General features: G+C 43.6%; 1 protein-coding gene across 2 annotated transcripts; it reads right to left on the reverse strand.

Moving 5' to 3' along the window:
• Window positions 1-2931: 2931 nt before the first annotated feature.
• On the reverse strand, window positions 2932-12451 carry TAGAP (T cell activation RhoGTPase activating protein). Of its 2 annotated transcripts, XM_029223962.1 has the most exons (10): window positions 12367-12451; window positions 11634-11714; window positions 11493-11546; window positions 11126-11192; window positions 9690-9856; window positions 8842-9003; window positions 8246-8355; window positions 6632-6827; window positions 5935-6049; window positions 2932-5259 (listed from the first exon to the last, which is right to left on the reverse strand). In XM_029223962.1, the coding sequence occupies exons 2-10, from the start codon at window positions 11658-11660 to the stop codon at window positions 3989-3991; spliced, it is 2169 nt and encodes a 722-aa protein (XP_029079795.1). In that variant the 5' UTR covers window positions 11661-11714; window positions 12367-12451; the 3' UTR covers window positions 2932-3988. The 2 variants fall into 2 exon arrangements, with proteins under 2 accessions (XP_029079795.1, XP_029079794.1); XM_029223961.1 differs by lacking the exon at window positions 12367-12451 and having other exon boundaries at window positions 11634-12085.
• Between the last annotated feature and the right edge of the window lie 641 nt (window positions 12452-13092).

Below are 13092 nucleotides of genomic sequence, written 5' to 3' on the forward strand. Positions count from 1 at the left end.
CAATGTCCACTGTTCTCTTCTTTCTTACAGATTTTATCGGAGGAGGAAATGTGCCTACAAAAAACTGTATTTCCTAGACTCCTCTCCAGGTGAGAGTAGCCATGTGACTAAATTCTGGCCACATGAATGTAGGTAGAAATTATTGAGCTAGAAGATTCCTGCCTAGAATTTAGAGGGCAAGCCTGGAGGAGAATCATGCTCACAGAAAGGATGGTGGACTAGAAAGCTAGAAAGTGTGAATGAAACTAGCTACACATTTTGCAGGGGCAGCACAAAAGGAAAATGCCAACAACAGAGCATCGCCTCTGGCGCTGGGCCCTTGGAAGCATGGGGCCCTATGTGACTGCATGGGTCACATGCTGGTGAAGCTGGCCCTGTGTGTGAAGGAACTGGGGCCCGAGGCTGTTGTCGAGCTGTCATGTCCGCCCTGGACTGCCCGTCTGTTCTTCTTTTAATAGAGAGGAGCACAGCCCCCTTCTTGTTTAAGCCTCTGTTATCTGGATTTGCTGTGAGGTGCATTCCATAACTGATGCAGTGCTATGACTACCTTCATTTTACAGATGGAGAAACTGATGCTCAGACAGTTTGGTACCTGATCCATGGTAACCCAACTGGGGTGTGGACTCAGGCCCTGTGAGTATGGGTCACATACTCTTTCTTGTGCCAACACATTGTCTTTCTTTTCCTACAGAGATATAATCATTCTCCGTTTCCTTTTTCCAGCAAGATAGTGCATCCTGCAGGTTTGCTGGTCTTACTATGGTCCCTCTGGGTAGCCTATAATAGGAGGAGGTTAGCTCCATCTCATTGGTGGTTCCTCATTCACATTTAATTGTACTCTGGAGTGGGCAAGTTGCAGGGCCTCAGTCCACATTTAAAATATTGCCCCAGAGTGATTCACTCTTGTCTCTAGTGATTCACTCTTTTCTCTAGCATAATATTTATACTCTGATTCCTCAGTAATTCTCCCTTTGTAGATAAAGCGTCAAGATCTTACATAATTCAGTTAAAAAAGAAACTCAAAGCATGTGAGAGCCCATCTGATGTGGGTTTCCATCTACTTGACCCTTCAGGAGGAAAGCATTTATTCTTTTAATAGTGCATTAGGATAAACAGTGTTGATCGCCCTTTGGGTGTTCTCATGCATGGCTGTGGGAAGCACTGTGGCCATTAACTATTATCTATTTTATTAGCATACAAGCCATGGCTGCCACTTCAATGCTCCAGGACCCCAGGGTAACATAGGTTATATTTGCTGGGTTTGGGCTCCAAGGTGACTGTGGGTTTGCTCAGCTCCAGGGCCAGCACCCAGCTTGGTTAACAGACACAGGTTCTGGACCAAGTCCAGAGTGGTGCTGGGGTGGAGGTCAGTGTATGATCGCAGGTAATCAGTGTACTATGTGGGATGCTGGCAATGGCATTGGGAAACCCACCTTCTCCCTCTTGGTAGGAGGAGAGAAAACCTCCTACCTTCCCCAAGAGGAAGGAATTCCAGTCTGTTCATCCAGATTCCAGGACATGAATGTTGGTTGTTCACCAACAGGCACATGAAGTGTATGTGCCTCCTTGCCTCTTCCCTTGGTTAGAGGGTCAGGATCCCTTCCAAGCTGGGCCAGGCAGGATAACGCATCGGTGCTGGGGAGGCCCTGGGGCTCGGAGGCTGGGGATCAGACCTGGATTTAGGTTGAAGCCTCTACTTAGGCCTTGGCTTCCAACCCGTTTTTACCATATACCTTGCATTGGAGTGTCAGGCCCATTTGTGACTATGTGGCCTTTAGGCGGTCCACGGAGGACAGAACTGTGGTGTTCTGGGGTCCTTGTCTACAGTATCATTTTTAAATATCACCCAAATCTCACTGCAAGGGGGGGCCCTCTGTCGACACCTTGATTTCAGTTCTAGGCTCTAGAACTGTGAGATTGAACTTTTCTGTTGTTTAAGCTACTCGTCTGTGGTACTTTGTTATGACAACCCGACTACCATGCTTGGGAACAAGGTTGGGTTCTCCTATTTTAAAAGGCTAGTGGGCTCCGTGGTTAGAAGTGGGAATACCACACTGTGAAATATTTGAAATCATCACCATACCTTTTCTTCCACTGTTCAAATATCGTAGCTTCTTGACTACAAGAAGCTCATAAATGTTCGTCAACAACCTGGACTACTTACATGCAATAGAGGAGTTTCCGTCTCACCCCTACTTTGGTAAAATAAGGAAATGGGGGTAGAGTTTTTGTGATCTGAGTTGGGCCACGTGGAGGTCAGGTCAGTGGTAACGTGGAATAGATGGGAGGCTCCCTAGCTTATCGTGTTAGTCGTCTGTTGATGAGAACTCTCTGATTCTTGATGAGAAGTTGCTAAAAGGATGATGGAGGATTTTTCTTCCAGTCCTGAAATACTTAGTGCAGTGCCCAGCACTGATAGGTACTAAAGACTGTACTATCACTATTAGTGTCCAATTCTGGAAAAGGATTGCTTTTCTTAAGTCCGTGGTCAGAGGGGGCGTATCTGCCCCTTGAAATTTATGTCTTATCGGTGGTGCTTAATAAAGTATTATATTAATGGGTCTGAACATGATGCCTTGAGCAATCTGGGTTAGAACATTTTAAACTTTATACCACATTGCTAATAAATCACTTCTCAAAAGACTAGGTCTTCAGCATCTGGTAGCTAGCCAACACAAAAATACTTCTTTAACAAATCAAAAACATGCAGTGTTTTATGAAAGAAATTGACAGAGTAAGGAAAATCAAATCCAGTATCTCCAAGATATCTTAATCATTGAGCATGAAAGTTCTAATATATGACATTTTACCACTATGTTTGCTAACAATCGAGAAAACTGAGCATCGTAAAAATAAGGTTTTTAAAAGTGCTGAAAACTTTAATTCACTAAAACCAGGAAATATTATATTTGTATACTAAATTTTCTGGCCTCTGAGTGACCGTTTGCCAAAAACTTGGCTTAAAGAGAGTTTTGCAAATTTCTGGAGGACAGGGATTGTCTCTTTTTCTTACACAGGAGATCCACATCTTGCCCTGCCTATCAGTCTAGGATAATGAATATATGTTCAGTAAATGCTTGTTGAATGAACCAATGTGTGAATGATTTTCTTGGTGGGTTTCTATGAACTGAGGGAGAAGAGGCAACATATCAGTAAAGAATGAACATTTTTGCTTTGAAATAAGGAAGGCAATTTATTGTAGTGAGATTATACTGAAGTTGTCCCTATGCCCGCCAACGCATATAAAGTAATTCCCTCCACACTATTGAAGAAGACACCAGTGAACTACAAAGAAACTCAGTGCTGGAAATCAGTAAATGATGCATAATAATGCCTTTTCACTAACTTACCTAAATTTAAAATTAGATGATTAGAGGACATATTGAAGTATTTTTCATGCATATTAACAACAACTTTTTCTTTTACTGGAGCTTGCAATGCCTTTGATAACTCCGAACAGTGACAACTCTGTTCCTTGCTGTTTCATTCATCTTACTATGGTGACTAGTTATCACAAAGCTGCTAACTAGAGGAAACTTCTAACAGAGACTTAAACATTTTCCCCTAAATGGAGTTTGTGGAAAATATGAAAATTGGCACACTGTTTAGGCAACATAAAAAAAAGAAAAGACTATTTTGAAACCCTAGCCACTAGAAAAATGCCCCAGGAGGCAGAGAGCAGCCATGCAGTTTAGCGCAAGTTCACAAACAAATATATACACATATCAACATAGACCTCTTTGCACCCAGCGCCTTGTCTAGAATGCATTTTGTACATTTGCTACATGTTGCACAAATGCAGGGGCACAGACACTGCCTGAGTGCCGTTGAGGAGCTGGGTAGCTGTCCTCTCTGAGGAGGTATCTACACAACTTTCCAACGGAGCTTATTCACGACTTTTTGGAAAACAGAGTCTAAGAGCAGCTCTTTACACAGCCTTGTGTGTACAGAGGTGCCACGCGCTGTGTCTGGGTGACGGGTCCACCTCCTAGATGTAGGATTCCTTAGCGAATCGGAACTGATCAGCATCAAAGACGGGCTGACTACACCGCCGGGCCAGGAGGGCCTGCTTGTTCTTCTGTTGAGACTCAGACACAGTTCTCGGCCGATGCAGCTCAGGTCTCCTGGTGACAGTCACCTGTCCTGTCGTGTCTATAGAAGCACAGGCAGTCCTGCTCTGCTTCCAGCTCTCCGTCCTGGGCCACAGTCGGGGCCCGTCCAGTGGCTCCTGACTGCATATATTTCTTGAGTCCCCTCCGTGGTGGACAGGGAGAGGTGGCGGTAGCCGGGCGTCCAGGCTTAGCATCCTGGCCCTCACGCTGCCAACTGTTTGGCTCCCGTAGGTGGCGAGCTCCAAGGCCTGGTACCGAATGGCCTCCTCATAAGAGGGGGGGCCGCCAGGGCCCCTCTGATCCACCGGCTGGAACGCGTTCTCCACCGAGAGGGAGTGGGCCCCCGAGTTAAAATCCACAGCTGTTTGGCCGTGGGTGTCAGGCAAGTTTTCTTGGACGATTCGGCCGGCAAGCTGGCTTTCTTTTTTAAGACCTTTCTTTACCTGGTCTCTGGCGCAGCCCTTGGATTTCGCAGCCACAGCAGAGCTGCGGGTTTTGGTTAACACTTTTTGGTGAGAGGCAAAGGAGAATGACATGGAGTGTTTTTTTATTTCTCTGTCGGGCTTACTTTTCTCAGTCTTTGTGAAAGACTGATGTCTGGAGAAGAAGTTTCTTTTGGGACTGGAAGGAGAAGCCAGGGCTGAGCTGTCGGAGAGCACGTCCAGGGAGCCACTGGAGACGGCTTTGGGAGTCAGTGTGCACGCTGACACCAAACCCTGAGCCGGGCTCTGCACCCTCGGGTCTCGCGGCCCCTGGGTTTTGCCTTCCGCTGCAGGAAACACCTCCTCTGGAAACGGGTCCTCGGCTTCCTCACTTGCAAAACAAGGGGCCGCCTGGGCCGCGGTGAAGTCATCCTCACTTCGCGTGAGTTTCGGGTTTGCTCTCCTGCCCTCAAGGCACTCCTGCGAGGATGCCGCCGTGCTGGGGTCCGAGTACCTCCTGTCTGGTTGCCCGAGGGAGCCTTTCAGTCTGGGCGCACTGCTGAGGACAGGCTCCCAAGGGTGCGGTGGGCCTCTGGGCTCCAGGCCGGCAGCCGGGTCCGAGGACCGTGGGGGCCACCTGCTCAGGGACCCCACGGCGCTGGGCTCCGTGTCGGGGTCGGGGTCGTTGCTGTCATAGGCCGAGTCGTTCTGCAGGGTCGACACGTCTGGGGGAAGTTAAGGGACGGTTGAGCTTTTGTTCAGTTACTTTTAGAAATAAACCTAAGTACCGTTCACCTACTTATTTCAAGTATGGTGCCAGGGAATTTGGTGATGCTAATTTGGGGCTTGGTATGAAAGAAACTGGCCACATTAAAATTCTGTTTCTTTCCATATCTACTATTTTGAGGTGGAGAAGATAAGTAGGAAAATGAAGTGAGAGACGGAGGAAATGAGAAAGTAGAGAAAAAAGCATTCCACTGAAAATTTATTGATCTTAAAATTTAAAACTGATCCTTTGGATGGCTCTTTTGACTGGATCCATCCCCATTGTAACAGACCCATATTCCACTGTGTGGAAACAGAATTTTCTTAGGCCAACTCTCTAGCTAAAAGTTACTTAGTAAAATTAGCAGTTCTTCATGATTTAGAAGAGGAAGGGGAAGGTTCCAGGCTGAAGCTGAATGAGTGTCTGGAGCCCGAGGAAACAGTGCAGGAAAACTCAGGAGAAAAGTTTCCGTGTTTAATGACTTCCCTACAGACTGGAGTCTACTCGGATTTGGTGATGTGTGAAGGTAACTTCTGCTTCAGATACCAGGGATGCTTTACATTACTGGTCTGGACTGGTAGCTGGCCGTGAACTTGACCCCAGAGTCAGAATCAATTGAGAGCACCTTCCGCACCTGAACTGTCAGTGTGTTCCAGGGAGTCATCAGAAGCAATTCTGGAATGCCCTGGCATGTTCTCCCCAAATATTTCAAAGCAGTTATCGATGAGGAATTCCACCAGCGTCTTAACCTGTGAGGAAAAGTTAACAGGTTGTCAGCTTAACGAGACCTTTATTTATTTTTAAAGGAAGGGTGGTTAAGAATGGGGACATGGCGGGGGTCAGCAGTTAGGGAGGTGCCAAAATGTCATGAGAGATCTTTATGTGTCTGAAAGGAGCATCCGGAAAATTGGTAACAATCACCTATATGAAAATTATTTTTGAGACATGCACTTTTAATTTGTGAATTAAAAAAAATCTATTACATTAAAGTAACAAAAATGTTCATTTAAGGAGTCTCCCAGATTGGTAGCTGAGCTGACAGAGTGTGATGCACGAAAGAGAGAAAAGTGAAAGGGCCTTTCCATCCTGGGACACAGTCGTGTAAAGATGGGTATCGATTGTCCTCTGTCTCGTAGGACGATAGAGGACGCAGGCCTAGCTTTACTCAGTTTCATCCAATGTACACACCCAAGAGAATGGAACTATGACCAAAGCATTTGCCTTTCGTATTTTCACCATGATCTCGACTGAGTCAGAGAAGTTCACGGGCATTTTATTGCTTGGCTTTTGCAAACAGACGATGAGTTTCTCAGAAATAGACAGAAACGAACCTTATCATTCAGGTCTCTCCGGGCTTCGAATGACAGGTTTTGCTCATTCTCCGGGCTCAGCACATTGGGCCCAATGCAGATGGCGAGATTGCTGGCATCCATCCTGTTGACCTCAGAGTTCTTGCTGATGACGTGGAGCACGGAGACCAGGTGCTTGAGCAGCAGGTGGTTGGGCTGCGGGAGCTTATCTGCAACCCTGGAACGGAGTTCGGGAGGGCTGGTTTTAGGGGAGGCTCACAGCCTGTCTAGCTTGAGGGTGGCAAGTTGAAAGTTTCTGCCTAACCCAGACTTCCTTTAAAATGAGGAAGGTTCATTTTCACAAGAGACATTGTGAAACGTTCATTCAGACACTTCCAGTGGCAACCGACACGGAATGAATCAGTTAACCACAAGATCCTAAAGCCCTAAAAAACTGGCCTTTATGATCAGGACACCAATAACATGGCCCTTTATTCTTTACATAGATCTTAAGTTACAAAATATTAACTCCTGCAGTAAAATACATAGTTTAATACATTTTGAAAATCATTTTGTTGAGCAACCATTTAGCCATGTAGAATGTCTTTCTGCTTCTAACACTGCAAGACTATTTTTTTTAAAGAATACAGTCATTTGCCTTTTTAAAAACTGTGCTCATCAAATGAAGATGACACATTTTTATGCCATTCTGAGAAATCTTTATGGAGATTAAATCAGTTTATAAGAGCATGTTCATAAAAATTGTGACAGCAGCACTTAAATGGCAACATTGGCACTACTACCAATAAATTAGAATTGTAAAGCTTCATAGCTTCAAAAAATGAAATGGTGTCTCTAACATAAGGATCGTTCATTTCTCATTAGAAGATATTGTTATGAAAGAGCTTTGTGTCTGTAAGCAGAAACTTATTGTGATAATCATAGGGACAGACACACTAATGTCTTCAATTCAATAAATATTTCATTGAAAATATTTAGCCATGTGAGACAATCGTAATATATAGACAGACTTTCATAGGATTTGGCAAAAGCGCTGTTATTTTAGCGTTGGGTGTTTAAGATTTCCTAGTCTCTAACAGGTCACACTTCCATTTATATATGGAATTGTTTTTGCTGTGGTTGGAATTTGTTTTTATATAGTTTTCATTTGGGTTAATTATAAGAATATGAAATATGCTATGGAATTTTATGAACAAACAACCCCTTCCAGATTGTTTACTATGCTTTAAGGGATGTTTTGTGGGAGAACAGTTGCTTTGCACGACACCAGTGTACAGGTTAAGGAGACCCCAGATTCCTACACCTGGCTGGTTACCCTGCTTTGAGGCTTTCATCTATGAGTTTGTTCCATACTTTCTTGAACTACTTATATTTTTAGACTCCCCACCTCTTGGGATTTGTGAGTACTGAAGTCCGCTTTCTATCTTTTGAAGAGGTGCTTCCTTTCATTTGGCTAAGACTACTTTTTAAAAATTTCCAGAGTACCTCTAGATTTGTATTCTGGGAGTGGATGAACAATTCCACTCGAACTCCCTAAACATTGCAATATACGTAAATCACTCTGACAGTCATGTGCAGAATCAAAGGATGGAGACCGTGCGGGCCTGGCCTGCGGGGACGAGGCTGGCAACTTACTGCTTCAGGGCCTCGATCCTGTCCTCTTCACTCTGCTTCTCCAGGGCACCCATCCACTCCTCAAACAGGTCGCAGGACAGGAGCTTCAGTGGGATACTTCTGAGGAAGTCCTGGAGCGTGGGAGGGGACCGTTCATGTTACACAACGTGCTGCCATCATTCCACCTCGTTTGTCGAATCTCAGGGACTCTGTGCTCATCCCCTACATAGGCTGCGCCCTTTCCTTCCTGCGTTCATTAGTCTGGAGAAACCTCTCACCTGACTTGTCTCTCAGCAGCTTCCTAACAACAGGCGCAGTAAGGCCGTCATCCAGGGGGCCACCAGACTTAGGGGAATGGACTCGGCCATGGGACAATCCAAGTGCTTTTCCTCAAGTAAATTTCCTTAGGGGGAATTTAATGCATCACTTTCTGTTGGAATCTGGGGTCACAGAAACAGAGATGCTTATACCAATAAATAAAGGCTTAACTAAAAAAAATTAAACTCTAAGATCAGTTTCCTTTGCTTTGTAGGGTAAAGAGCCCATATCTTACTTCCTGAGCATCCATGTGTGAGAGCCCATCAGCAGGTCATTTGGCACCAATGCTGTGAACTCACCTTAAAGACCACCGCCAGGAGGTGCACGGGGAGACTTTTCAGATCCACCACGCCTCCGGAGTTGAGCTCTTCCTTAAGCTCTTTACGGGCTTTCTCGTTGGCTGCTTTCCTGAATATTCCTTCAGTGGAAGGGCCTTTAAGGCACAGTATAGTGAGAATATCCTAAAGGAAAGGATAGAAATAGGAGGTGGTTACCCTTGGTTTGAAGACACGCTTCACTGCTACTAACACAGGAAAAACCTATGTTTTGGTAGGAGAGAAAGAATTAAAATAGTGGACATGAACAGTAGCTAACTTCACCTGTTATAAAACATCCTCTCCATAAAAGTCAGTTCTCAAGGATCCTAAGACAGTCTTAACAAGAGACTGTTAATGCCAGTTTTTCCTTTCGGTCTGGTTGCTATCAACTGTCTCCCTCGGCCCTGCCATTTTTCTAAGAGGAGGTAAATTATGAAAGCTGGAATTTGCACATTCTAAAACTATTTCAGGCCTCTCTCCTTTCAAGTCATTCCATATAAACATTGGATTTCTGATCATAAACTCTATAAATCTCTGTCTCTTGATTTCTCAGAAGCTACACATTTTCAGCATTCTTCTCTCCACAAAGTTAGAAGGATGGAGGGACCATCAACCTGAGCTCAGTGGCAAATGCAACTAATTTCTAGGATGTAAGCAGCCAGGTGTTCTCCTGACTGCATTCCTAAGTGGGAACACCGCTTCCAAACGTGGGAAAAAACCTAAAGATTGGCCCCAACAAGTTTAGCATTGAGAATGCCGTTCAGCTTTCTCGAGGACTTTGCACAGCTGGCAGAAAGCTGAAGTAGGTTCACGCGTGAACGTGCACCTACCTGAATGGGTCTGGGGAGTGTGTCATTGTCACTGCAGATAGCTGACAAGGGCTGATCAAATAGGGATGACCTCAATTCTGGCTCTGAAGCCCCAGAAAAATCTGATGAAGAAGAAAGCCTTCTCATGAGAAAGAGCCAGTTCAACACCTTCTTTCTCTTCTTAATTTCTACAGCCAAGAAAACAAAGCAAAGAGAAATTAGATTAAAATATTGATAAGCAAGGATCCAGATAAGACAACGGATATTGTCATCTATGGTTTGCCGTGTGGGACAAATAATATTGAAAAACCGAGAAAGCAAAGGATGTGAATCTTAATCTAGAAAAATCAACCTGAAAAACAACTGCATTGTTACCAGGGCAGCCAGCCCCTAAACAGCAACACCAAGGTTCCTCAAAGACTCCACCTTTCCTGTTTTTACGCTTTACCAGCTGTTTGCTACAGAAAATGAGCAAAACCTAGCTAAGCAGATCATAAACAACCATCTTAACATATTGACCTTAATAACCACGGTGGATATTTCTGATGTGGAATAGATTATTTTAATTTCTTCCTTTGACTAGTGAAGAAAATGAAACTTATAGAAAGAGGAAGTGACTTGCTCAAGACCATTTTGAAGGCTCTACACTGGGCGGGCCATTGAACAAACCTCTGTGGCCATGCTAACACTCACCACTAGGGGGAGCTACACCACGCCATCTGTCTACAGTCACCTGCAGGGTTTTCCCAGTGGATGCTTTAGGGAAGGGCGGGCACAAATTGCTGTAGGAAGGTTTGAACCTAGACCTTTTATCAAGAAATTTTATCCTTGCAAAAGCTTGAAGACGTGTGCAATGCGTATAACGTCTAACAAGTTTCCTTCTTTCTCTGTTTTCTCTCTCCTTCCTTTTTTTCTAATTATAAAAGCTACATATTCTAAATGCATTGTCATATGTTTCTATACTTTTTATACCATCAAGTGGAGGAGGATGGATAGAGAACTGGCTTGTCCTCATAGTTCAGGAGAACTGGGTCAGGGTTACTTTATAATGCAATGAATTGTGGAAAAAATTGAGTGAACGGTGGGTCCTTTGGGATTTGAGATTAGTAACAATTGCTTCATGCGCTCTTAGAATCATTCTCCGTTAGAGGAGCGCGAAAGTGGTACAGGCAACTGTGTATTTTTCACATGTATGCACATTTTAATTGTCAAAACATAAATGCCAGGAGACTTGTAACTCCACTAAAACCCCTCTGGAGAGCTGGGGGGTTGGCTTAGGGAAGATCTTTTCTATCAGAGCGCTGGCTCTCTAGTGAGCTGGAGCCTTCCTGCCATGCAAGTGTTAATGTTCTGTGGTCTTTAAAAGAACACTTTGAAAAAAAAATTCCTAGTAAAGCACTGTGGTTTGGCAAACTAAGAACCTCTACATAAAAGATCTGTATGTTTTCAAAACTCACCAATTAGCTGGCAGAGACTGTTTTCGCTCTCACATGATGCCAACAGAGGATGTTCCTTGATGTCACCCTAAAAATAGATTTATTTTAGTTTAAGATAATGACTGAAGAAATCTGCCCAGTCTTTCCCCACAAAATACATTCAACATTTGATTCATATCAAAAACTAGTCAAGCGTCCGTTAATTTTTTCTATCTTCCAGCATCAGTGTTAATGTCCTGCTTATCATGATAGAAGATCTCAATTAATATTAGTCTTTAATTTACTACACTTATTATGTTGATTTTCTCTCCTGATAACTAAACAATACAAATGATATTCAATTAAAATAAAGTTTTCCATCTCACAGTGCAGATAATTGCTTTCTTACCTCTGATTCACATTCAATTAATGTCTCCATATTACTGGCATTTAGTGTTTTTGACTAAAAGAGAAAACACTAAATTAGGTAAACCTCTTTGACTCTTGCCATGAGAAAACATGAATTAATAAATGTAAGAAGGGCGCATACAGCATGGCAGCTGCTTGTCAACTTCATTAGAGTTTGGGCTGACTGTCCAGTGATGAGCTTTGCTCCTGTGTGGCCTTGGCTCTGTATAAGAGAAATCATATGGGAAGAAGTTAGGAGGGATGCGTGTAATGCATTGGCCAATTTCAGTGCCACTCTGATTAAACACAAAGTTTGAAACTACTGGGTAGAAAAGTTTTCATTTAAAGTCAGTTATACACCATTGTAAAGCAATTATACTCCAATAAAGATGTTGAAAAAAATAAAGTCAGTTATATGTTACCAGATGTCTTATGCTATTAAACGCAACATCTGAACACGCTTATTTCTAAATGTTTTAAACCTGATATCTTCATCATGCCAAACTTTGTTATTCATTTATTATGTTCCCATCAGGAGATAACCTGGATAACAATTACAGTAACAACTAACTCTTATTTGGAGAGCTCACTGTGTGTCAGGGCACTGTATTAAGTGCTTTGCACAGATTTTCTCATCTAACCGGAAAAGGAAAAAACGTATTCCCAGGATGCTACTTATAGCAGACATACAACAAAGATAACGTGTACAGAATTCCTATACCCCAGAAGTGCAGGCTTCACATTATGTGTTTATTCTTTATAACACTATTTGTTGCATATTCCACGGTGTCACTGTTTTCTTTTGGATAAGATCTTAAAGCCCAGTGACCCGCTAGGCAGCTTACTGTCTTGTCATGTTAATTTATGGTACTTACCCTCGGAGGGCCTCCACCCAGACTTCTTTTACCTCCCGTGAACTGTGGAAAATGGGAGAAACAGCATGACACTCTGCTCCAACTAATCCACCGTCAGTGAGGAGACTGAACTGCTCTAACTTCACAAGTTCTGTGTTATAAGGGAGAGGGGGCGGGCAGGTGGAAATTCAGAATATTACTGAGACCGGAAAGAACATCACGGGCTGTCACCGGGACAGAGTCAGCCAGACACTGTAGAGCTCTCACTTCCTCATTCCTTTTAGGGCAGCTCTGGTTCTTTTTTTTTTTCTTCTTCTTCCACTTCAAAGCAAGACATCTGTAAACTACTAAGAGTGGAAAAGATGACATATGGCCATAGGTGAAGGCTCTGATTAATGTCATAGGTGGGATGTATGAATAAGAAATTGTGTTATTCCGTACGTAAACATCATTGTATTTTCTGAAGTGGTAATTTCAGGTGCCCTTTTTTTTGTATCCTGTTTGGGTGCTGTCTCCCCTCCCACCCACCATCTCCTCTGTTCACCAGTCACTATACATTGATAAGCACCCTCTAGGTGCGGGATGTTGTCCCTCTAAGAAACCCAAAACACGCTGCCTCTTTTGAAAAGTAGTCACCATCCAAAGCCAGGTCTGGAATTAGAGAGTCCACCAGAGCAGGCTGTCAACGTATTAACCTCTTCTTTCCCTAACTCAATACTTAGGTCATAGTCAGATTAGATCTAATTC

The sequence above is a fragment of the Monodon monoceros genome, unplaced genomic scaffold (assembly GCF_005190385.1).
Source record: "Monodon monoceros isolate NGI ecotype Baffin Bay Population unplaced genomic scaffold, NGI_Narwhal_1 Super_Scaffold_15, whole genome shotgun sequence".
Classification (NCBI taxonomy): domain Eukaryota; kingdom Metazoa; phylum Chordata; class Mammalia; order Artiodactyla; family Monodontidae; genus Monodon; species Monodon monoceros.